Source organism: Bidens hawaiensis, unplaced genomic scaffold (assembly GCF_021521415.1).
Source record: "Bidens hawaiensis isolate Kalapana, Puna unplaced genomic scaffold, B.hawaiensis_p1.1 tig00051418_1, whole genome shotgun sequence".
NCBI classification, from domain to species: Eukaryota; Viridiplantae; Streptophyta; class Magnoliopsida; order Asterales; family Asteraceae; genus Bidens; species Bidens hawaiensis.
Genome location: NW_027499220.1, coordinates 1 through 25,678, shown reverse-complemented (window position 1 = coordinate 25,678; position 25,678 = coordinate 1). Strand labels below are relative to the sequence as shown.

Below are 25,678 nucleotides of genomic sequence, written 5' to 3'. Positions count from 1 at the left end.
CCCGTACTCGTACCGGTAACCATAACATAAAATTTGGGTACGGGTACTTTCGGATACATATACGGATACAAATACGAGTATAAGTACGGGTACGATACACATCTTATTCTATTCCTAGCTCTGGGCTCTGGCTGTTTGGAGGTACCAACTTTTAACATAAGCCCAATGGAGGCCCGTTCCCCGGGAATGTAAAAACTCGGCCCAGCCGACTTCTGAACGCAAAGAGATCACACAGAGAGACCAACGGCAAAACATCCACACCGCGGGAGACACGGAGTCCACCACAACCACCACCGGCAGCCACCGAATTTTCCGGCCGATCTTCACCGCCATTATCACAGTCTCAGGTATCATTTCCCCAACTTAATTGTGCATTTAATCCCCCGAATTTAGCTCAATTTAGCTCCAGCAAAACCTAGGGCACATAATCATCAATTTCATTTCTGTTTTTTATAAATTCAGCTACACAATGCAGTTAGTTTCCGTTAGGTTTTGCACACGTGACTGTAATTAGTATGCTGTTATAGCTTCTTCATGTATGAAATGATTCAATTAGAGCGTTGACTTTTTGACCGGAATTCATGATACTTATCTAATTCATTCGGAATATACAGTCGGATGGCGCGAGTACTTCAATTACAAAATGTAGTTAGTTTCTGTTATGTTTTGAACATGTGGCTGTAATTAGTATGCTGTTATAAGTTCTTAGTATATGATCAAGTAGATGGTTGACTTTTTGACCGGAATTTATGAACTTATTTGAACGTGACTTGTAATTCATTCAGAATAAACGGTTTACGGTCGGATGACGCGAGTACGGGCAGTGTTTTAAGTTATGGCTAGTTCTTCTGAGCCACCTTATTTAAATGGAGAGAGGGGGCCCAATCTCGATAGGTCAGAGAGAACGTTCAGTTCGGGGTTTGTCGTCACAAGAAGTGGAGCTAGCTCATTAGTAGCAGCATCGGGTAGTTTACCGACATTGTCTCAGTGTTTGTCGTTTGAGACGATTCAGATTGGTGACTTGGGAACTGATAGGTCGGAGGAGTTAAAAAGGGTCATGGGGATTATTGTTAGAAGCACATCTGAAGAGATTTCTTCGGGGGCTGCTGCTGCGGAAGATTTAAAGCATTTGAGATCGAGTGTTGTGGATACGTGTAACACAGCTAGGTATGCTTTGTTACTTTCACAAATAGAAGGCTGAATTGGTACGTTGCAAATATGTCCATATGTTTAAATGTTTATTTTTTCATGGTGCAACTTTTTAACAGGGGTAGAGTAAGCCAATTGGATGAGCACTTGAATAAGTTGGATAAATATTGTGAAGGTGTACTCTCGAAGAAAACACAGAGGAATGAATTTATGGCTAATGATAAATCAAATGCTTTAAACTTGAAGGTTGTAAATCAAAGAGTGGAAGATCGTCCTAAGAGTGTTCTTTTGAACAAGCGTGTTCGTACTTCTGTTGCAGAAACAAGGGTTTGCTTCTAATTTTGCAACTTTTTTTTTGTTTATAAAACTACAAAAGCACCTATGTAACATACAACCGCTTTTGGTGGTTAATTTATTATGCACACTTAGAATTTAAAAGACTACAAACCTCTTTATATATTTTATATCCAAATCTATATTAGGCGGAATGCCGGAGTAATGGTTTAAGAAGGCAGCCTGTGGTGATGACTAAAGATCGAGATTTACTCAAGGAAAATGATGGAGAATCTGATAATTTAGAAGAAAAGATTCCTAAGTTTCCTGCTGGTGGTGAAGGGTGGGATAAGAAGATGAAAAGAAAACGTTCAGTAGGCACGGTTTCTACAAGATCTATGGATAGTAATGGAGAGAAAAGAACCGCTCAAAAGAAGGCTGCCAGTGAACCTGTGTTGCAATCAAATGACACACATTCTTACAGGTAACCTATCTGCTAATTAGGCAACAATATGTGGTTACATTATACAATGGGTTCATAATGAGTAGTTAGGTTACATTGCAGATTAGGGGCTTCTAATGGTACTGGTACCACTCACAAGATGAATAACAAGTTAGAAGGGCCTTCTTTGCCTGATAGTTCTGGTGCCTGCGTGTCCCCCAGAAATGAACTCAAGGGGCCCACCAGTAGTGGGTCAAATATGGAAAAGATTCTTACAAAAGGAAACAATAAGTACGTGCTTACTTGTAATGCATGTGTTACGTAATCAATTAATCATGCATTTCATTTCTATGTCTACATTATATTCTATTTTCAGGTTAAATACTTGTGATGATGATACCATTCCCAATGGGAATTTAGTGACAAAAAGTAAGGCTTCAAGAATCACGCGTAGCGGTGCCATGGTGGCAGCCAGCTCATCACCAAGTACACCTTGTTTAACCGGAACTCCAGAAAGCTGGGAGAACGTGCCCGGTGGAGCTATGAATCGCAAACGGGCTACGCCCTCAGGCCCGCCTTCTCCTGGTATGGCCCAGTGGGCTGGACAGAGACCACCAAAGATGTCTCGAACTAGGAGATCAAATCTGGTGCCACCTTTCTCAAGTAAAGAAGAAAAGCCGTTATCATCTGACAGCTGTTCACTCTCTGATGTTACTGTTAGTGTCAAATTAGCCTCTGATGGGACCAATGACCCTCTTATTTCTGAAAAGTTAAAACCTAAACAAGAGCCGGTTCAATCCCCACATCGGTTGAATGAAAGTGAAGAATCTATTGGTGGTCAAAGTCATGGTCAAAATGTTGGACCTTCTTTAGCAGTAGAAATGAAGGCCAAATCTATTATTATAGAAGAAAATGGTAAGGATGTGAAGAGACCCTTAACTGCAAGGGCTAGCTCTACAATAACCGGGGTCAAGTTGGATAACACACTCCTAGTTAACCCAATTATACGTAATAAGACTGGCTGTGAGAAGAACGGAAGGTGTGATTTTGTTTATTTGAAAATACATATAGGTTTTTAGTTGATTTTTTTCATTTTACTCACGAAATGATGATTTTTTTGCCAGTAAGTCAGGGCGTCCTTTGAAAAAGCTTTCAAACCGCAAGGGTGTTTCAGGTCTTGGCCATAAGCAAAATGGTGGTTCTGATTGTATAGGTATAAATGTTCTCAAATATTAGAAAATAATATTTTCCATAAAATGTGAATATTTTTTTTATATTTGTTATTATTGTTATTATTATTATTAGTTTAATTATTATTATTATTATTATTTTGCAGGGAAATCTGATGACCGTGAAGAACTAATGGCAGCTGTAAATCATGCTCGTAATGCTAGCTGTAAGACATAATTACTTTTTTTTTCTTTTCATTTTAGGTGCAAAATATTGTTGCATTTTAGTCCCCTTTACATTGTATTTTGAATGCTTTTGTAGATCTAGCATGTTCTAGCAATTTCTGGAAACGAATGGAACCAATATTTGCTCCTGTGAGCTCAAAAGACAAAGTCTACTTATCCACACAGGTGGGAACTCTTTTAACAATGTGTTAAATTTATTTTGCATGTAAATGGTCTCATTTTAGATACACTCAATATCCATACTTGTTTTTTAACTTTTAAATCACTTTTGATGTTTTTGAAGCAGCTAAAGGAGCCTGATATTCAGGAAAACTTTTCTCAGTTTCATGGTCGTGCAAGCAATGTCATGGTACTTCTTTAAATCCAGATGTTTTCTTAGTGTTTAGGGGCATTTTGGGCATCTGATGAACTTGTTATATTTTTGCTTACATAGATGAACTTCACGCATGAAGTCTCTATATACAATACAAATTGTTCTGGAGAAAGAAACATGCATGTGAAACATCAAGGAAGTGAGTCTTTTTCTGGAAGACTTGATTCAGATAAAACACCTAGAGAATTCATTCCATTATTCCAGAGAGTATTATCAGCACTCGTTATAGAAGACACAATTAATGAACTTGAAGAAGAAAATACCCAAATTATACCACTTCAAGATGCCTTTTGTGATTCAACTTATGATAGATTTCACCTTGATGATTTCAGTGAACCTAGAAAGAGGGCTAGGAGGGAAGTTGAACATGATACCGTGTTTCAAAGTATTCATTCAGTGAAGATGTCTTTTTCTAGCAATGGATGTACCGACTCTTTTAGAAGCATTGCTATTAATGATTCTCCGTGTGATGATGTGGCATTAACTGGAATCTCAAAGAATTTGGTCAACCGATCACAAGTGATACAAATGGAAGGTTTCGGCATTCCTTCATTTGATAATCAGTATGGGCAAATGTGTCTAGATGACAAAGTTCTTTTAGAGCTTCACAGCATTGGTCTATATCCTGAGTTAGTGGTATGCTCAAGCTCATATTCTTTAATATATAAATACAGTGGAGCTCAAAAAAGTAATTAGTTTCAAGTAAGGCTGTAAAAGAGCCGCTCGTGAGCTGCTTGAGATCGGTTCGCCAAAAACTTGAATCTAATCACGAGTCGAGCTTGGGCTTTAGAAATAGAGCCCTAAATGAGCCGAACTCGAGCCTGAGCTCTCGTAAGTTAAATGAACCGAATTGATCCTAATCAAGCTTGGGTTGGCTTGGTTCGTTTACACCCCTACTTTCAGGTAGAGGTGGCAATTTTAATCATTATACCTTTGAATGGGTTGATTCGGGCTATGCTTTGAGCACTACTGGCTTAAACATGTAAAAAGTTAGCTTGGAAGAAATGGGCCAAATGGGTCAAAAGTCACTCAAAAGCGTATTTTAATTTATAGAAGTATAAAAACATCATAAATCATTATATTCCACAAATTAGATCATTACTTAAACATATAACTTTTGTAAACATATATGACACATTAATTATTTTAAATCAAATGAAGGGGAACAAGCCACATATAATAATTACCGACACACCCGTTTTGTGACATCTACTTTTGAACGGGTTTAACTTTTGTTCCTTATCTGAATGACAGCCAAAGTTGGATGACAAAGAAGATGAAACAATTAAGCAAGAAATTAAAGAGCTAAAGACAAGACTTCGACAACAGGTTATATGGCTGCAAGAAATTGCCAATTTGCATTTTAGCATCTGTTTTTTCCCAAGTCATAAACTTTTCATATACTCAGTATTTTCATTTGTTAAATAGAATTATAAAAAGAAGGCATATTTGGAGCAAATTTGTAAGAGTATAGGTGGCAGCTTTGTAGCACGGTAAGAACTTTATACACGGATATCTTTTGGTAAACTTAACCCACTTTCGTTATTTGTTTTCTAACTCACACATCATCTGATTATGCAGGGATCTTGAACAGCTTGCATTTGATAAATTGGTGGAGATAGCTTACAGAAAATTTCTGGTAAGTTCTAACCCTTTGTTTGCAATTTGAATCCAAAACTGTTAATATAATGATCTAAAGTTTGATTAAGACGAAGATATTATTAAAGTGTTACATAATTGAATGATTTTGTTGCAGGCTACTAGAGGGCCTTCTAGAAGTGGGACTCTAAAGATCCCAAAGCATATTGCAATGGCATTTGGAAGAAGAGCACTTGCCAGGTGTCGTAAGTTTGCGAAATCAGGTGTCAGCTGCTTTAACGTGGCCCCGCTTCGTGATATCCTTTTTGCCCCACAGGAAGTTGAGTTATTCGATGATGTTAGCACAGCATACCAGGGTGAGAGGAAAATAAAAGTCCACCCTACTGGTCGAATACCGACATCTGGGAATGGGTGTGGTAACCAATCTGCAAGATCACTACACCCTGTACAGCCTTCACTAAACGGGCCTAATCATAATAGAGATGTTGACCCGCTTCATGATTTGGACCCGATTGAAGAATTAGGGGTAGGGGGTCCTCAAGATTTGAGTTCTTTGCTGAATTTTGATGATGAGGAATTGCAAGACGATTTTTCAGCAGGGCTTGAGATACCAATGGATGATCTTACGGAATTGAACATGTTCTGATAGAACTTGATGGTTTTGGTTTTAACTTAAGCAGTTGAAATGTATATTATTGTGGTTTTCAGTTATATAGGATCATGTAAGAAAACCATTATTTGTAATTAATGTCTCCTTTTTGTTTCATTTTCGGTTTAATGTTAGTTTAGGGAATTATCAGATATCCTCTTAGTAATCTTTTCACCTTGTAAAAACAAAATTTGGCATCTCTGATTAAGCCTTTTAAGGGTCGGATGGGCTATGAACCGAATTTATTCAGGCCTGACAAGTTTTAAAAATGTACCAATTTTGTTTAACTCAAATCAAGTTTTTGATCAAAATGAACGAGTCGTTTAAGAAAGAGGAAAAAGTAGACATGAACTAACCTGTTTTGTGTAATTTAGGTAAACCTATATTGACTAGATGTATAATTTCGGCACTACACCTGAATCACCCCATTTGAGTTTACCTGAATGAGCTCATATACAATTATTTTAATCCAAATTAACCCACTTCTTGAAGAACATGCCTTTGTTATGATTTTTTAACAACCAAGAACACGCGACAAACTACACTGAAGAAACACTAAATGACCCCGGCAGATTATGGATAATCTGGGGGTTAAGTAGATGTTTCCCACGAGGGTTAGATCCGGCAAAGATGGTTATTCTTCTCGACCTGCAAAACAGACACCGTGAGCTCGTCACTGAGAAGGGGGGGGGGGGGGGGGGTTCCTCCTTGTGACCACCCTCCGGCGTGAGAATCAGACTAGATTGCTCTGAATATAAATGTATATTGAGAGAAATAGCTAGAGAGAAGATAAGATAATATGAGATGATAATACCGTTCCAAGGTGTTGGGGTATTTATAGCCGAAGGTAGGTTTCCAAGCAGGTACGGCCAGCTGTATAATATTCATTTTCCACCAACTACGGGCTATGTTCGTGCCACGATGGGAGTTGGTGGGTAGGCAGCGGCTGATAGTGACATTTTGTACTGGAGCGTGCTGCTCCTCGTACTATTGTCGGTGAGCTGTCACCCTGTGATTGGTTCATGGGTTGCTTTTGCCAGATCTTGTCTATTTGTCCATACCTTGGTATGTATAGTACAAAAGATCTTCTAGAAGCGTACGGACTGGCTCTTTTGGGCGGGAATATTCCCGCCCTGCTCATTCCTTCTTCAGGTGATATTACTGAAGTATAAGAGTTAGTGCCTTATGCGTGTAGCCTTAATGTTAGTGCGGGTAGCCTTCCTTCTTGGCTTGTATCTGCAGCTGCGGGAACAGGCAGGGTACTGTACAAAGGGAGGCTTTCCTACGGGAACAGCTGGCTTACTGCGTGTAAGGTCTTCATCTCTCTGAGCATGGTGGGTCCTGCGGATCCAGTTGGTCTTTGCGCAGACGTACCTCTTCAAGGTGAGTCTTGCGGGTCCAACTGGGCTTTGCGGGGACCTACCTCTTCAAGTCCCCCCAGTCCGTTGTTCTTCTCATGAATTGTTAATAAATGAGGTGAACTTTTGGACTTTAAGCAAGGGGTTTTAAAGGGGTTTTCGTTTTTAAGGTTCTCCGTGGGGATTCTTCCCGCAGTTTTCCTAATGTCACTTGCAGAAAATTCCCGACTTTTTCTGCCTGATCTTTGGGCATGATGCGGGTAGGTGCGTAACCTCTCCGCCAGTCGGGAGTGTTGAGTTTCACTTGTGTAGATTCTGCACGGGGTATTGGTAGTTTTAGACATAGTGATCAGTTATGTTAAACAACCAATTCCACCTTGAAGCTTCAAACAATCTAGTTCTCAACGTTCCCGCCACGCGGGGGTGTTATTTCCCTTTCCGCAAGCATGATCCATAAGATCCATCTTGGGTTCAATTCCTTGCAAGTGTTGAGTATGTGAAGGGTTTCGCCTTGACACTGTACCCGCACTTGTCTTACGGTTCCTTTTTTTCCAAGGTATCTTCTTGGCTTCAATTCCCTGCAAGTGCTAAGTATGTGAAGGGTTTCGCCTTGACACTGTACCCGCACTTGTTTTATGGTTTCTTGATTTCCAAGGTAAGGGGGGTATATTCCCTCTTATTTTTGAATATTTTTGAATCTTTCTGAAATTCGAAGAGTTGGTGAAAGGATAAAGACAATCCAAACGGCTGAAGGGACGTTGGCGTCTTCTTACGGTTTCAGGAAGTGCAGGAAGTTATGACGACGTGACAGCATCTGACGATTTCATGTCACGCGCCATTCTGACACCTGTTGCCAGCTTGCTTTATCCACACGTGTCGCCGTTTCATTGCACCTGCGCTCTCTCTCTCCTCCACATTAAATTCATCGCATTCATTGCGATGATTATATAAGGGGGGAGAGGGTGCATCTCATCCCATACCTTCACTTCACTCTTCTTTTCCTCTTAAGCGATTTCCGGCGAATACTCATCTTTTCCGGCGAGCATTCTTCTGAAACCGCTTTCTTTAACTTTTAAAAGATGTCTTCTTCCACTCACGATCCTGAGGTTAACGTCGAGGAGTCTGACGTTTACCTCGAGAACCCGACGTCTACGTCCGATAAGGACGATAAGAGTACTGCTGGCGAGTGCCAGTGTACTCTTTCTGTCGATGTGTACCATTACATCGTTAAGAAGTTCATGCTAGAGCCGTATGAGCCAGAGTTTCCGGTGTAACACCCCGACCAAAGGCGGATTATACATCGGGGCGCCACATATTGCTTCATTACTCGCGACACTATTGGTGCCAATATTTATTAATACACATTTTATCGCGCACGCGCAGCGGGGAAAATAAAGAACATAAATCAAACATAAATCAATATATTATAAATTATAACATTCAAACAACATTAACTTGTCTTGATACATTTTAATTCTAGGTCCAAAAGTAAAAACGTCCTACGTGTCCACAAGCTCCAAAACAGCTACTGCAAACCTGAACATGTGTTAAAATAAACGTCAAACACTTGCGTGTTGGTGAGAAATCAAGTTTAATACAATACATAGGTAACAATAAATCTGCGCGCAACACGTGTATGTCTGGTGTTTAACAAGGGTGCAATCAGATTGTGATCAAGCCTAGATAGATCATAGCTCATAGTTCATAGTTCAATCCGTGCTCCCAATTGAGCACAAAAACGAGAGAAAACATCTGTGCAAGTGTAAACAAAGAAAACCGTAAACGATAGGTCTCCCGTGTTCATCTAATGGATCCATGAAAACTTCGGAATAGGCCGAACAAAGCGGTTAATGATACACACATACAAATAAACAGCCAAGTAAACGTCCTCAACACATGGGATACTGCGCGACTAAAGTTCATAAACAAGTTTAAGACTCTAAGTTTGTACGAACACATGAACATCCCAAAACATTAAAAATAAAAAGGGATTAGGTACGAGATTACTCACTTGATAAAGATGCGATGATAGATATGCAAGAATCAACTCTTAAACAAGCAAAGTTAACCTATAATTAAAGATTATTGTTTTAACGATTGGTTTTAAGTCTTGATTATAAGTTAGCATAATTAATAAGTAAACTATTATATATAATATATATTACCGGAAAAGCAGGAAGAACAAGGAGGAAGACGGAGGCAGAGAGGGGGGCGGCAGGAGGACAACGGCAGAGAGCAAAAAGGGAGGAAGAGATAATAAGTGTAGTGTGTGAAGTGTTAAGAAAATAGTACTATATATAGGCAAACCCTAGGGGACACAAACCCTAGAAAAGATCTCCAAAAGTAAAAGAAAAGATATCAACAGTAAAAAGATTCCAAAAGCAAGATATCAAAAGATATGGTAGCAGGGAAAAAGAGGAAAAAGGCAAAAGGGAAAGCTGCCAGGGAACAGTAAAAAGCATGGGCGAATCAGATAAAGGTACTGGTCAAGCATGGCAAAAGCAGATCTCAAAAGATAATGTCAGTCACTTTTTCTACCAACCAATGGGGTTGGTACGCATGCTGCGCCGAAAGTAACTATTCAGACATTAGATAGGTTAGGTCAACAGCTCAGAAGATAAGACAACACAAAAGCAAACGGCTAGATTTAAACAGAAGAAAACTTGAAGGATTCAGCGCGAGAAGGCTAAGGCGCGAAGGCAGACACAGAAGGTCAAGAGAGCGCGAGCGCGAAGGCAGACAGAACTATCCTTAACGCGTCGCGGAAAGAACTACATTTCTAAGCGCGCCGCGGGAAGAATCACATTTCTTAGCGCGCCGCGGGAGGAACTAAAATTCCTAGCGCGCCGCGGGAAGAACTATAATTCTTCGCGCGTCGAGGGATGAACTACGATTCTTAGCGCGCTGCGAGAAGAACTACAATCCTTAGCGCGTCGCGGGAAGAACTACCGTTCTTAGCGCGCTGCGAGAAGAATTACAATTCTTAGCGCGCTGCGAGAAGAGTTCGTCTCGCGTATCGCTGAAACAGGTGGTCTTCACGCAGGATTCCTTGTAAGGGGTCTGGCGCGTGGAGCTGCGCAGACAACCTTAGGCGGGAAGGAACAAAGGACAAGCAAAGAGTTAAGGAAAGGGTTCAAGGCTTAAGGGCGGGACGGCGACAAGAGGGAAAAGAAGGCGGAAAGAGAGGAGAGGGACGGAACGGCGGAAAGAAAGAGAGAGAAAGAGGCGGGAGGGAAAAGTATATTATTATTATTAAAAGTAAAATAAGTATAAATATTAAATAATAAAAGAAAGAGATCGGGTCAGAGAAACGGGTACCTGGGTCGGGTCGGATCGGGTCAGATGTCACATCCGGAGCCCCACCAGACGGTGTACGATGCCCCTAAGGGCAAGATAGGGGTTTACGCCTCGTTCTTCATATATGGGAATCTAAGATTCCCATTCACGAAGTTCGTATAACCGTGTTTTGGAGAAACACGGTGTGCATTTGACGGAGGTGCACTCAATGGCGATTGCTAAAGTTCGCCATTTCGAATGGGTGTGCCGTATTTTGGGCATCGAGCCCCGCGTCGACCGTCTGATGACCTTCTACACCTGGAGGTACATCCAGGGTTGGTATACCTTTGTTACTCGGATCAAGGGGTTGAAGATCTGCGCTACCGAGCGTAGTCTTCGTTCTTGGAAGCGGGAGTTTTTCTTCATCTCCGCTCGCGTCGTCCCCATCGTGATGACGTTCAAGAATGGGCGGGTGCTCCCCAACCTTCACGCCTCCAATTACCAGGAGACGGAATGGTTCGCCAAGATCTCCCAGATCCAGACTCCGGTCTATCGCTTCGCGGAGTCTGGGATGGTGATGCTCGGGATGAGCCGCGTGTTGAAGGATGCTGGGTCTGAGACGCCGCAAATACCCATCATCCTTGAATACGGTTTGAACTATTTCCCTTACGATATGCTCTGTCTTTTGTGTTGGTTTAGGGTTTTTCTTCTAACATTATCTTTTTTATTTCAGAGGGGAACGACTTACAGTCGCTCTTGCATCCGCGGGAGACTGGTGGTCCCACACGGTTGGGTACTCGTGATCTCGATGAGAACGAGTTGCCCATTCTGGAGCAAACGGCGGATAGATTCGTAGAGGTCTACCCGTCGGGCCACGAAATTTTGAGTGCCACTAGGCCAGGTAAGGAGTTTTTTAATCCTCGTCCTCTTCATGCTCAAACTTCTGCTGGGCCTTTCTTTGTGAGGAAGAAGAAGGCTGCTGGCGTGAAGGGCAAGGCGAAGGTTACTTCCGTCGTCGACCTGGGAAATCAGTCTGATTCCGAGACTGAAAGTGAGGAGGCGGCGAGGAACCTTGGTGGTGGCGAGACCATTGTCTCGGAAGTTGAGACGGCTGTCACCTCCGAGCAACCAAACGTTGCGACGGTGACTGGCGTGAAGAGGCCAGTTCCCTCGGGTTCGTCTCCGCCTGTCAGGTCTTTCAAGATTAAGAAAACCCGTAAATATATTTTTTGTGTACCTTTTCCGCATTTCTTTCCGCCATTGTTTTTAATATCTTGTTCTTTATACAGGAGTGGACGTATCCGCTTTCCAGAGCGGTGCGGGAGGAAGCCGTTCAGGACCCACGACGATAGGATTGGTCAACCTATCTGAGGCGATGACCCAGGCGGCTGCGCCTGTTTCCGGTGCTGGTTCAGTTGCTCATACTGTTGAAGCAACTGTTCCAGTTATGACGTCATCTCCGCCGGCCATCAGTGCCATCTTTACCACATCCTTCACTGGGCCGGCGGTGACTTTTCCTGCGAGCTCAGCTGCGGCAGCTACCACGGTTGTGAGTTCATCTCAAATGAGTTCACCCCCGATGGTCTCTACCTCAATAGCTTCAGCATTGTCGCGTTCGGCGCCAGCGACTACCTCTGTTGGGGCCAGTTCTTCAGGTATGTTTAGAGTTGGAACCTCTAGACTTACCTCTGTTGATAAGGGAGTCCGACCTTTGCCTCCTTCCCATCTCCTTGACCTCTTGGATGGATATCCTTTAGGTTCAGGTGATGGGTTTAGCGGCTATCGGCCTGTTATCGACCCTACAGGTGCGTGGGGTTACTCTGGCCTATTATCCATTCTTATCATTTTTTCCTAACTGTTTTTTGTTTTTGCAGTTTCGGATTCCAATGAGGTGTACGCTCCAAGGTGGAATATCCGCCGGGGAACAACTCTAAGGACGGCTGCGGACTGTGTCGACTGGGCGCGCCATGCCACTCCAAGCGGTGCGTTGGGGGAGGCAATGGCTAGCTACCAGGAGGGTAGGCTGTCCAACGAGCTCCGAATCCTCCTCGCCCAGATGCAGCCGCGTGTCGAGTTACTTTGTCGTGAAAACGACAAGTTAAAGACTGCGCGTAGCCTGGAAGTGGCTCAGGCGCGAGCATTGCGGGAGGAGAATAAGAAGCTTGCTGCCACCACTGCGGAGAAGGAGAAGGCCTTCAAGGACCTTGAGGTCGAGATCCAGGCCAGGCATGAGGCCCGTTCCAAGGCTACCAAAGCTGTTAACGAACAGCTTGGGTTGGCCAAGGAAACTGCGCGTAATGCGACCGAGAGGGCCACCAAAGCTGAAGCCGTTGTTGAGCCTCTGCGCGCTGAGAATGAAGAGCTTAAAGCCAAACTAGAGAAGCTTCAGCAGGCTTATGATGCTTTGGCTTTAGAATATGCCAAGAAGCTACAAGAGCTCTTGGATCAGAAGGGTATGCTTGATCGCACTGAGCGAAAGCTTAAGGGCGTTGAAGAGGCTGCTGCCAAGGATGTGTTGCTTGCCAACCTCAACAAGAATGAAGCCGAACGCGCCCGCGATCAAGCTCAAGCTACCCTTCAAGAAGCTCTGACCAATAAGGGATGGCTTCTACGAGAAGCGTTGCCGCAGGTACGCATAGTTCCATAATTTCTTTGCTTTACGCTTCTTTATACTTAAAAAAGATTTTTATATATATATATTTGTAGGTTGTGCATCGGATTTTCGCGAACACATCTTATGACGATGCCATGAGTGCAGCCCTCAACGCTTCTCATGAGGATGGGGAGAAAGCTGGTTTCCTGCTTGGTCTAGGATTTGCAGAGAAGGGCATCCCGCCTTCTAACTTTCCTTTACACGATGTTGACACTGAAGCTGCCTACGACCAAGCCGTGAACCAGTATGCTGCCTTCTCGCATCCGGTTGTGGAGAAGGTGAATGAAATTGCTGCTGCTGATGACGGGCTAGCTGTTCTCAAAGCTTTCCTTGAACCGCCGCAGCCAACTGATGGTGCGGGTTCAAGTGGGTTTGGAGGGAATGGTCCCGAAGCTTGAACCTTGAGATCCCTTCCAACCATTAGGGTAGATTTGTATTTTTGTAGGCGGGTAAATACCTAGCCATTTTGTAATGTTTGAATTTTTGTTGTGAATATAAATGTATTGTTAACGCCTTGCCTTGTAAACATTATATGATTTGCTCATGCGTATTTTAGTTTAACTTAGCAATTTTCTAAGTGTTTTGAGTAAGTTAACCTTTCGACGCGTGTCAGATGATAGGCTATTGTGCGGGTAGGACCGTCACTTTCACTTAGTAGGATGACCAAACTTTACCTATATCTGACCTGCGTGAGGGTTTTCCTCATCTTCCCCTTAGAAATATTTACTGTTTTTGTGTTTATGCGGGTTGTGCCGCTTTCCACACGCAACGACTTACTTCCTCCCTCACTTATTTATGCGGTGAATACCGGCATATCAGTGTGGTCAGTTCATAAGTATAAAGGTAAGGCTATCAAAAAAATGTGATAAGGAGAATCATTTCCATTAGAAGTGGCTCTAGGCTTTTTCTTTAAAAGTTTGGAATTGATCTACATGTAACATCTGCGTAATTGAGCTCCATTCCATGTTCTTGGGATGGGGGTGCCATCGAGCCTTTCGAGTCGGTATGCGCCCTTTCCCAAAACTTCTCTAATAATGTATGGCCCTTCCCAGACCGGGGCCAGCTTTCTTGGGCACTCTTGGTTCGAAGCCTCGTTGTTACGCAGTATGTAGTCTCCGACATTGAAGTTGCAGAGTTTTACCCGCGTGTTGTAGTACTTTTGCATTTGTTGCTTGTAGTTCTCTTCACGCGCTGCGGCTAAGTTTCTGCGTTCTTCGGTTAGCATAAGGTCTAACCGTCTTTCCGCATCATTGTCTTCTGGTTGAGTTATGACTCTTGGTGAGGGCAAACCGATCTCGACTGGAACCATGGCTTCAGTGCCATAGGTGAGGCTGAACGGGGTTTCGCCCGTGCTTGCCTTTTTTAGCGTTCTGTTCGCCCAAAGGACATGTGGAACTTCGTCCACCCAGCCGGATCTATGCTCCAAGAGTCTTTTCTTTATGCCGTCGACGATGCTCTTGTTTGCTCTTTCCACCTCACCATTACCCTGCGGGTGTGCCACTGAGGTAAAGGTTTGGGTGATTTGAAGTTCTTTCAGCCACTTTTGTAGCTTCTGGTCAGCAAAGTTGGTGCCGTTATCGCTCACAAAATTCTGTGGAAGTCCAAAACGACAAATAATAAATTCCCAAATAAATTTTTTGATATGTTTTGCGGTTGTTTGGGCTAGGGGTTTTGCTTCTATCCACTTGGTGAAGTAGTTGATGGCTACCACTAGGAACTGAACGTTCCCTGCTGCTGTGGGAAATGGGCCTGTCACATCGATGGCCCACTTCTGAAATGGCCATGAAGAAGTGACTGGAACAAGTTTGTTCTTCGGGCGATGCGTGTTGGGTGCGTAAAGCTGGCAGGATCTACATTTTCTGATGTAGGCCAGCGCATCCGTGTGCATCCCCGACCAAAAGTATCCCGCGTTGTTTAGCTTAGCTACAACTGCGCGTGGACCTGCGTGTACTCCACAGATGCCTTCGTGTACTTCCCTTAGGAGGTAGTCGGCATCTTGGTCGTCAACGCATCTAAGGAGTGGGCCGAGAAAGTTACGCCTGTAAAGTATGTCATCAACAAGTTGATAGTTCAGTGATTTACAGCGTATCTTTCTTGCATGTGTCTTCGACTCTGGTAGTATACCTGCTGCAAGGTAATTTATGATTGGTGTCATCCATGTTCCGTGCCGGTTTGGATGACACAAATTTCCTTGTGCGGGACTGATGGTGCTCCAAGAAGTTCGACGCGGATGTCCTTTCCCAAGTGGGTGAAGGCTAATGATGCAAGCTTACTTAACGCATCCGCAGATTTGTTTTCGCTTCGCTTGATGTGCACAACTTTGCAATCGTTAAAATCGTGCATAAGGGTTTTGGCTTGTGCAAGGTACAGGGCCATTATATCATTCACGGCCGTGTACGTCCCGTTTATCTGGTTGGCTACTAGCATGGAGTCCACGTTGGCTTCCAAGTTTTTCACTCCCATTTTTCGCGCAATTCTTAATCCGGCCAAGAATGCTTCGTATTCCGCTTCATTGTTCGTACTTGGGAAATCAAGCCGAATAGCGTAAGTGTATTCTTGGCCTGCCGGGTTAATTAGTTTCAACCCTGCGCCTGAACCTTCGTTGTTGGCTGCTCCATCAGTATAGAGTCGCCAGACATCGTTAATGTCTTGTGCTGGAGAGGGTTGAGCCTCTTCCTGGCACTCTTTCTCCCGCGATGCGGGGACTTCCGCAATAAAGTCGGCCAAGACCTGGCCTTTTATGGCTGGTCTTGGCTTGTACTTTATCGCGTATTCCCCCAACTCAATTGCCCATTTGGCTAGGCGTCCCGACAACTCGGGTTTGCCTAGAACGTTTGCAAGTTTGAAGTTTGTGAGAATGGTGATTGGGTGACCTTGGAAATATCGTCTTAGCCTGCGTGAAGCCTGTACAAGCGCTAAGACTAATTTTTCCAGGGTAGAGTACCGGGTTTCCACGTACGTTAAGACGCGGCTTACATAGTAGATGGACATCTGGATGCCTTTTCGTTCTACTAGTAAGACTGCCCCGGTTGCTCTGTCTGTGGCGGAGAGGTAGAAAATTAATTCCTCCCCCACTTCTGGTGCTGTGAGCGTTGGGAGTTCGATCAAGCGTGACCGAATCTCTTGAAAAGCTGCTTCCGCTTCTGGTGTCCAGCGGAAGTGCGTTTTCTTCAAGCAATTTCTCAATGTTGACACGAATGGGAACGACCTATCCGCATGGTTTGCTAAAAAGCGGTTAAGTGCGACTAGTCGTCCATTCAGTGTCTGAGCCTGTTTGATGGTAGTAGGTGATTCCATTTTCATAATGGCTTCGACCTTTTCAGGGTTCGCTCTGAAGCCATCTTTGGTGACGATGACTCCTAAGAACTTCCCTTCTTCCATCCCAAAGGAACACTTGCTCGGGTTGAGCTTCATGTTTATTTTTCTGAGCGTGTTGAAAGTTTCTTCGATGTCTGTCAACATCGCCTCTGGCTCAAGGCTTTTGATGACCAAGTCATCCATGTAAACTTCTAAGTTCCTCCCGATTAGGGCATGGAACTCTTTGTCCATCAGGCGTTGGTACGTGGACCCCGCATTCTTAAGTCCAAATGGCATCATTTGGTAACAAAATGTGCCATCGGGCGTCCGGAATGCGGTTTTGTCCTGATCGTCAACGGCCATGTGGATTTGATGGTACCCTTTATACGCATCAAGGAAGCATTTAAGGCGAAACGGTGCTAATGAATCTACCTTAAGGTCAATTTCGGGTAACGAGTAACAATCCTTGGGGCATGCTTTGTTTAGGTCTTTAAAATCTATGCACATGCGTCATTGTTTGTTGGATTTCGGTACCATGACGGGATTTGCAACCCATGTTTGATATTTACTAACGCGTACGATGCCTGCGTCAAGGAGTTCCTTGACTTGGGTTCTACACGCGTTAGCCTGTTCCGCACCCATTACGCGACGCTTTTGTATGACCGGCGTAAAAGCCGGGTCACACTTGAGCTTATGCTCCGCCTTACTTCGGGGTACACCAGTCATGTCAGCTGGTGTCCACGCGAAGATGTCAACATTTTTTTGCAATAAGCGTTTGAGTAAGGTGCGTGTGGGATTAGTGATTGTTGGGCCAATGGTAACAGCCTGGTCAGGGTATTTGCCATTGAAGGCCCATTCTTCTGGCTCGGTAATGGTCGGTTTAGCCATATTTGGTTTGGGTTTAGATGAGACAGATGCGATGCATACCTGGGGAATACCCGTGATCATCGCGACACCCTCAGCTGTTGGCCATCCCATCATGCCATGGACCGAAGACACCACGGCATTAAATCTTGCCATCCCATCTCTCCCGAAGAGAATGTCGTATGTGTGGTGTGGCTTCCTCATTACGACGAAGTCCACGTCTTCTGTGCGGGAGTACTTCCCGTCCGTGAGAGTGACGGGGAAAGATAGGATACCCAAGGGGGTGTTTGTGCTGCCGTCAAACCCTTCCATCGAGGCGTAAACCGTTTCTAGGCGTTCTTTGTCTTCGTCGTCTAGCTTGTCGAAGAACTGCCTATACATGACCGTTGACGAAGCGCCGTTATCCGCAAGAGTGCGGGATGTGATGTAGTGCCCCAGCTGGCTTTTGATGATTATGGGGCCTTCTTTGTTGGGCCCTCCTGGCACACGCGGGAAGCGCACTTCAGCTTCCTTCCACGCACTTGGCTCTGTTCGTCGTTTTCTTCCTCTGACGTTGCCATGAACCATGTGAATGCTGATGTTGGCGGGCTTTCGTCCATTGCCCTTGTACCGATTGTCATTCCTCCCTCCGTTCTTGATTGACGCCACGAGGTGCGTGAGTTTTCCATCTTTGACGAATGTTTCGACGATATCCTTCAAAGATGTGCATTCCTCGGTGGTGTGGCCTTTGGTCCCGTGGAAGTCACAGGATTTGCTCTGATCAGCGTTATGACGCTGTCGGATTATTGGAGCCTTTGGCCATGGGAGTTTCTCGGTGGCAAATATCTCGGTGACGCTTTTTGGTGAGTGGCGTCCATCTGGGATTCCGGTTCGACGAGTGCGTGTTGTCCCTTCCGCCTAAGAGAGGGCGAGACCTGGATGAGGTGTCAAAGTTTATCCTTGACTGCCAAATACCAAGCTTCCTCTTCTTATTTTGCCGGGCGGTACGGACGTTATTTTCTCTTGTTCTCTGCGTGTAGAGGTTTGTGCTCTGGGGAAGATTTCTACCCAGTTGCTTCTCCGTCTCGGCGAAGCGTTTAGCTGCCGTCATGATGGCATCCCACGTGGATGGCATGCCATCTTTACCCGTGAACGTGCGGATGAGCTCTGGGTACTCAGCGCCCTGGATGAAAGCGGCGCGAACAAGATCTTCACTAATGGTGCCCAGATTTAGCTTCTTTGAGTTGAAGCGAGTGATGAAGTCTAGCAAAGATTCGTCTTCCTCTCTGACGCAGTTGAGGATCGTCCACTGCTCTTCAGTATATTTTCTTTGTTGACTGAAGTGTTGGCTGAACTTGTGCTGGAAGTCTGCCCAATCATAGATGTGGTGGACCGGTAGACGATCAAACCACGCTCTGGCTGCCCCGACGAGCGTCATCTGGAACATGTAGCACCATGTGGGTTCCGTCCAATTGCTGACGGTTGCCCCCGCTATAAATCTGTTCAAGTGATCGTCCGGGTCAGATACGCCATCGTAAGTGCCTATGTTGGACATCTGTTTGGCACTCTTTGGAGCGATTGCTTCCGCAATGTCTCTTGCAAACTTGGACGTTCCCGCATTTGCAACAGTTGGTCTGAAAGTTTTGGAGAAGTCACGTGGGTTTCCCCCCGTTCTCTTTGGCTTGAAAATTTCTCCAAAACTTCTTTTCGAGCGGAAGTCTGCTTCTTTACGCTTCCCTTTCGCCTTATGACGAGGGTTTGCGTCACTGTCAGATTCTTCCCAATCATCATCCGAATACTCGCAATCATTGCTCATGTTGAGCTGTTGTCGAGTGCTTCCGAATTCGTCATTGGCCTGTTGGAGTGAACGTAAACGTTCATCCAACTCAGCTTGGAATTCTTTCTGACGTGCTTCCGCCCAAGCTTTAACTTGATCTAGTGTTTGGCGGGGAAGCCTCGTCTGCTGCTTCTTTACCTGGGTATCAATGAATCCCAGGGGAGGATTGTTTACTGCACTTGCCCCGGCTTGGGTAACCGGGGTAGTGTTCGAAAAAATCATGTATTCACCGGTGTTCCCCCCAGTAGCTGGGGTTGTGGTTACCGGAGTTTCTTGGTCACTTGGTGGCCTTGGCATCGGAGTAACCTTAACCATCTTCCCAGAAGTTTGAAAAAACTGAGAAAGAGAATTAGTTCTAGCTTAATGCACGGATGGCGCCAATGAAGAAACACTAAATGACCCCGGCAGATTATGGATAATCTGGGGGTGAAGTAGATGTTTCCCACGAGGGTTAGGTCCGGCAAAGATGGTTATTCTTCTCGACCTGCAAAACAGACACCGTGAGCTCGTCACTGAGAAGGGGGGGGGGGGTTCCTCCTTATGACCACCCTCCGGCGTGAGAATCAGACTAGATTGCTCTGAATATAAATGTATATTGAGAGAAATAGCTAGAGAGAAGATAAGATAATATGAGATGATAATACCGTTCCAAGGTGTTGGAGTATTTATAGCCGAAGGTAGGTTTCCAAGCAGGTACGGCCAGCTGTATAATATTCCTTTTCCACCAACTACGGGCTATGTTCGTGCCACGATGGGAGTTGGTGGGTAGGCAGCGGCTGATATTGACATTTTGTACTGGAGCGTGCTGCTCCTCGTACTATTGTCGGTGAGCTGTCACCCTGTGATTGGTTCATGGGTTGCTTTTGCCAGATCTTGTCTATTTGTCCATACCTTGGTAGGTATAGTACAAAAAATCTTCTAGAAGCGTACGGACTGGCTCTTTTGGGCGGGAATATTCCCGCCCTGCTCATTCCTTCTTCAGGTGACATTACTGATGTATAAGAGTTAGTGCCTTATGCGTGTAGCTTTACTGTTAGTGCGGGTAGCCTTCCTTCTTGGCTTGTATCTGCAGCTGCGGGAACAGGCAGGGTACTGTACCAAGGGAGGCTTTCCTGCGGGAACAGCTGGCTTACTGCGTGTAAGGCCTTCATCTCTCTGAGCATGGTGGGTCCTGCGGATCCAGTTGGTCTTTGCGCAGACGTACCTCTTCAAGGTGAGTCTTGCGGGTCCAACTGGGCTTTGCGGGGACCTACCTCTTCAAGTCCCCCCGGTCCGTTGTTCTTCTCATGAATTGTTAATAAGTGAGGTGAACTTTTGGACTTTAAGCAAGGGGTTTTCGTTTTTTAAGGTTCTCCGTGGGGATTCTTCCCGCAGTTTTCCTAATGTCACTTGCAGAAAATTCCCAACTTTTTCTGCCTGATCTTTGGGCATGATGCGGGTAGGTGAGTTACCTCTCCGCCAGTCGGGAGCGTTGAGTTTCACTTGTGTAGATTCTCCATGAGGTATTGATAGTTTTAGACATAGTGATCAGTTATGTTAAACAACCAATTCCACCTTGAAGCTTCAAACAATCTAGTTCTCAACGTTCCCTTGAGCTCATATACAATTATTTTAATCCAAATTAACCCACTTCTTGAAGAACATGCCTTTGTTATGTTTTTTTAACAACCAAGAACACACGACAAACTACACTGAAGCAAATGATGCAATAACAATGTGTTGATTAATGTTATCATGTGTTACATCAACAAGTAAAATTTTGTGATTTAGCTAAAAATAAAACAGGTCAAACTACACATTTTGACCCGTTATCCAGCTTATCAACCCGACAACTTTACCACCTTTAGTTAAGAGTCATGGTTGAACTTGGGCGTTTGATGGAAAAAGGGAACATAGTTCTTCAACTGTTTTTATAACAAACATTGGATTGGATAGATGAAAACCCAGTTTGTAAAGATCATCATCAAAGTGACTCTGTTTGAGCGTCTTCTTGTAATTTTCAGTTGCATTTCTCGGGTGACCCCTTGCAACAGCAATCTACATTGTCCCACACAAAGAGTAAGTTAGACAACATTCGAGCATACACAATTACACATGATACCCTATAATAGAACATTATGCATTGCTAATTTTATCAAGTATGAGTTTTACACACGTCTAAAGAAATGAATCGCAACATGTAACACTAGCATAAAAAACCAGTTGTTCAGTAGCTAAATCCCTAAAATACCCTCGTACTAGTCGATTTTCAATTCCTTAAAAGTAACTAACCCGATGTCTTCCTTGAAGTTCAAAAAGCCAAAAATTCCAGTCATTTAGCGCAACTCCATCGACTTTAACATATATATCGGTCCAGTCTTTGTGAATAAATTCCACATTATCTAATTTATACCCGACTCCCGTGCCCAAGGCCTTGACAAATGCTTCCTTTAAACACCAATACCTGTTATTTGACCCGTTAAAGAAAAATATAACCCAAATGAGTCATAAGAACAAGAGGGATTGAAATGTAATCAAATTCACCTGAAAAACGTGTCCAAAACATCGTCATCAGAACCAGCATTAACGATCGTTTCCCACTCTGAACTTGAAAAGTATGATGAGAAATTTTTAATGAAGTCTGAAACGGTTTCTTTCCCAGGAATGAAGCAAGAGACAATGTCCAAACCCACGAGGCAAATCGGTTCAGAAGCTATTGCCACATAGTCGCCATGATGGGAAACATTGAAGTTGAAATTTGGGAATTTCACATTCTGATGTCTTTCCTATGCAACCACTTGATCATAAAAACGGCGATCAGAACTTAAAACAAGAATCTTTTGATCAATAATAAGACTTTCATGTATGTTTGTCTAAATTAGTTCATTATAAGCATTAAAAACTACAATTCATAATTGACTTTATGATAGTGTGATATTCAGCTAATATAAATATTGTTAACTTGCATTCTTACATTATGCCCGTTTATACAAGCATGATATGTTATCGCAGTTTAATCATCATCTAGCTCTTATAAATTGCGTAACCGGTGATTGGTTAAGCACGTAACGCACGTCCAATGCCATGTAATGCGTCACAGCGGTGCCGGTCACGTGTTTGACGTGAAACCCGTTCAATCATTTTAGAAGAATATTTGGAATCCTTTAAATGAAGGATTTTTAGTCAAATTATTTGAATTTTCTTTAGTTATGATTTTTGGCAAAATGTTTAAACACTATTATGAATCAAAGCCGTTCTGAACCGTAACCCGAACCCGCCTGACCAGTCTTGTTTGCCAGGCCTACTAAACAATCAAACAAAACAGCCCTAATTATTTTAGAGATGAATAGATGATCAGAAACCCTAAAACTAATCGACTCAGTTGAATGAATACCAGGTAAGGCTTGCCTTGAGCAGTGCGATTAATGACGATTTGATGAATTGGAATATTAATAAGTTGATGTACGAGTGCATACTGCAACAGCCGGCTCACAAGTGCCCTCTTTCGGTCTTCACTTTTCACAAACCTAAATTCATTAATTAATTAATTCATCAATTAATAATCACGCTAGCTACTAATAATAATAATAATTATAAGAGTATTATTAAGTTACCTACCTGGTGATAGAAGAAGAGTGATGTTGGTGTTGAGGAAGAAGAGACATTTCGTGAGGGGATGGGTCCCACTCTGATACGCTGACTATCCATCTCTGCACGCACTCTTCCATCTCTGTTTTCGATGACGACTGGGGTTGTTTGGTACCACTTGTACTGCCCGCCAAATATTGTTGGGTTTGTTCGGTAACAATATTGTTGGGTTTGGCACATCAGTTTTATTTCAAACCGTTAAATGAGCATGCAATATCAGATTTTAAAATAATTTTATTTCTTTTCAAGTGTTATCATTCATCCTTGTTTTAGACCGTCATCTCATCAGATACTTTTCTCATTCTCATTCCCAAGATAGTCCTTTAGGAGAGAGAAATTAAAATAGCTCTAAATTTCAACATATTCTCAAAATAGCCCATTTAATTTGGACTGAGTAGACGAGATCTGAAAAAATCCTCCGGCCAATAAAATTTAGACAAGTGTCAAAATCCGACGAGATTTTTAAAAATATTGGGGGACCAGTCCATATTTCCTATTAAAAGTTCTTGAAATTAAACAGTCTTGTCAGACGATCTTTTAATATTTCCTAACGGGTCCACACAACTTCCAAAAACATGGGAAAATGTGACTTCAAATTCAGTCTTTCAAGACGCATTTAGGGTGAATTTGTACTAAGGAGACGAGTTTGTAGTTTATTTCTTATGTGTTTAAATTTAGTCTAGATCTTCAAAATTTATTTATATTCTGTCTATACCGACAATATAGTATGAGATTCCGTCTTTTCCGACATGATCATCCAAAGAATATACATGAGTTATCTTCATCATCTTCCACTTCATACCACCCTAACAACCATACTCAAGAGCAAAATAAAATAAGTAAGTTCAAACAATAAATTCATGACAAAAATAATAAATTCAAATCGAATAATAAGAATGTTTGGATGAATATGTGTTGAATCCGGACACTTAAACCAATATATTTATCTCTTTTTGTGTTGATCGAATTCTTTAAAAACTTTTGTTGCGGCTGCCTTCTCTCCAAGTTGGTTCCCCCCTTCTGTCGAACTCCTTCAAACCCTTTTTATTCTTGCGTCCTCCAAAATAAAAGACCACCGACTTTTATATGGGCTCTAAACCATTTTTTTCTAATGGGCCGTTTAAATCCACGCATTCAACTTTGTGGCGTCACTCATGTTCACAACAAACCAAAAATTGTGTTTAATTTTATATTTTAAGATTCATACAAACTAAAATAAATTGCATGATAACTTTAAACGAACAGTATTAATATAATAATAATAATAATAATAATAATAATAAATTATATTGAGCTACAAAATCGTTAGTCTCAAATAGTAAATATAATTCGTCTTAGCCCATTGTCTCTAGTTTAATAAAAATAACTCATTTTAGCTCATTAACATTTGAGACCTTTAAAATTACTATATGATCCAACTAAAAGTAAGATTAAACAAAACCTAGCTCAAAGTATTTAAAAGCATAGGAAATTTTTATAATGTATATATATAATTTAGACCACATCAGTGACCGATGGATTTTATGGTTGGAACAAACGAGACAAATTGGTTGGTCATGTGGGTAAGCCAAATACTTATCACAACAGAGCACTTAAAAAATATGACGACTTGCTTAGACCAAAACAATCTATTGGTTTTGCCTTTCAAAAGAAAAGCAAAAAAGAAAAAATAGTGACGAGTATAGAATCCGATTAAGCACATTAGCTATTCTTGCTAAAGCTTTTTTGAATGGTGCGATAGCTTTCCGTAGTCATGATGAGTCTGAAACTTTAATTTATAAAGGACATTTCTTGGAGTTTTTAAGATTATTGGGAGAATTAAATGAGTCCATTGGTAAAGTTATATTAGGAAATGCTCCGGCGAATAATCAAATAACGTCTCCCAAAATTTAGAAAGAAATTTGTAATTGTTTTGCACAAGAAGTTTTAAAAAGGATTTTTGAAGAACTAGGTGATGATGTGTTTTCTATATTAGTTGATGAATCTCGGGATATATCTAAAAAGGAACAAATGGCTGTCGTTTTAAGATATGTTGAAAAATATGGAGTTGCTAAAGAACAATTCATTGGCCTTGTTCATGTCATGGAAACATCCGCGGCTTGTCTGAAATCGGCTATTGATGAATTATTTTCACAATATAATTTGAGTTTGGAAAGGGCTAGAGGTCAAGGGTATGATGGTGCTAGCAATATGGCTGGTGAGTTTAATGGTTTGAAAACTTTAGTTTTGAAGGATAATTCTTTGGTGTATTATATACATTGTTTTGCCCACTAATTTCAACTAGTTGTTGTGGCCCTTGCATGATGACATTTGAGCATTTTTTGATAAGGTATCAAATTTGACAAATGTGGTTTGTTCATCTTGCAAACAAATAGATACGATTCGAGAAAGTCAAAAAGAGAAATTAAAAGAAGCAATAGGTCATGAAGAAGTTGAAACCAGGAGTGGTTTAAATCAAGAAGTTTCTCTTGCAAGAGCCGGAGATACACGTTGGAGCTCTCTTCACAAAACACTTGTGCATTTGGTTCGATTATATCCATCTATTATTATTATTATTATTATTATTATTATTATTATTATTATTATTATAAAGATTCCATATTTTTTAAAATCCCATTTCCCATTCCCCCAAACCAATTCAGATCCAACGCCTGACAACATCTCCGACAACTTCGCTGACGTCAAGTGGAGCAAACCCTTCAAATGGGCGTTGAGGAAGTTAGTTCAACGCGAATTCAATCGGTTTCGGTTACGTTCTTTACGATACCGGAATTAAAAAATATCTAAAAAAATAAATATTTGAGGTGAACTGGTGAGATGGTGTCGGTCAGTAAAATCCGGATATTGGTAAAACCCCAGTTTTGTTAGTGCCGGAGTTGAGGCAGCG

General features: G+C 42.6%; 3 protein-coding genes and 1 long non-coding RNA gene across 4 annotated transcripts; 3 read left to right on the top strand and 1 right to left on the bottom strand.

Moving 5' to 3' along the window:
• The first annotated feature begins 961 nt into the window (after positions 1 to 961).
• LOC143599037 (uncharacterized) lies at positions 962 to 3,057 on the top strand. The gene is made up of 5 exons (XM_077077101.1): positions 962 to 1,167; positions 1,269 to 1,476; positions 1,632 to 1,906; positions 1,988 to 2,155; positions 2,241 to 3,057. Exons 1-5 carry the CDS (start codon positions 1,058 to 1,060, stop codon positions 2,941 to 2,943), a joined length of 1,464 nt encoding a protein of 487 aa, XP_076933216.1. The 5' UTR covers positions 962 to 1,057; the 3' UTR covers positions 2,944 to 3,057.
• A 104-nt stretch (positions 3,058 to 3,161) lies between these two features.
• LOC143599036 (uncharacterized) lies at positions 3,162 to 3,697 on the top strand. Its single transcript, XR_013147228.1, has 3 exons — positions 3,162 to 3,260; positions 3,356 to 3,444; positions 3,566 to 3,697. It is a non-coding gene; the product is annotated as an uncharacterized LOC143599036 (long non-coding RNA).
• Positions 3,698 to 3,769: 72 nt separating this feature from the next.
• On the top strand, positions 3,770 to 6,017 carry LOC143599033 (uncharacterized). The gene is made up of 5 exons (XM_077077099.1): positions 3,770 to 4,288; positions 4,907 to 4,981; positions 5,081 to 5,145; positions 5,234 to 5,291; positions 5,409 to 6,017. Exons 1-5 carry the CDS (start codon positions 3,770 to 3,772, stop codon positions 5,895 to 5,897), a joined length of 1,206 nt encoding a protein of 401 aa, XP_076933214.1. The 3' UTR covers positions 5,898 to 6,017.
• A 15,001-nt stretch (positions 6,018 to 21,018) lies between these two features.
• Positions 21,019 to 22,877, bottom strand: LOC143599039 (uncharacterized). The gene is made up of 5 exons (XM_077077103.1): positions 22,762 to 22,877; positions 22,538 to 22,670; positions 21,688 to 21,929; positions 21,436 to 21,607; positions 21,019 to 21,201 (listed from the first exon to the last, which is right to left on the bottom strand). The coding sequence occupies exons 1-5, from the start codon at positions 22,869 to 22,871 to the stop codon at positions 21,019 to 21,021; spliced, it is 840 nt and encodes a 279-aa protein (XP_076933218.1). The 5' UTR covers positions 22,872 to 22,877.
• Between the last annotated feature and the right edge of the window lie 2,801 nt (positions 22,878 to 25,678).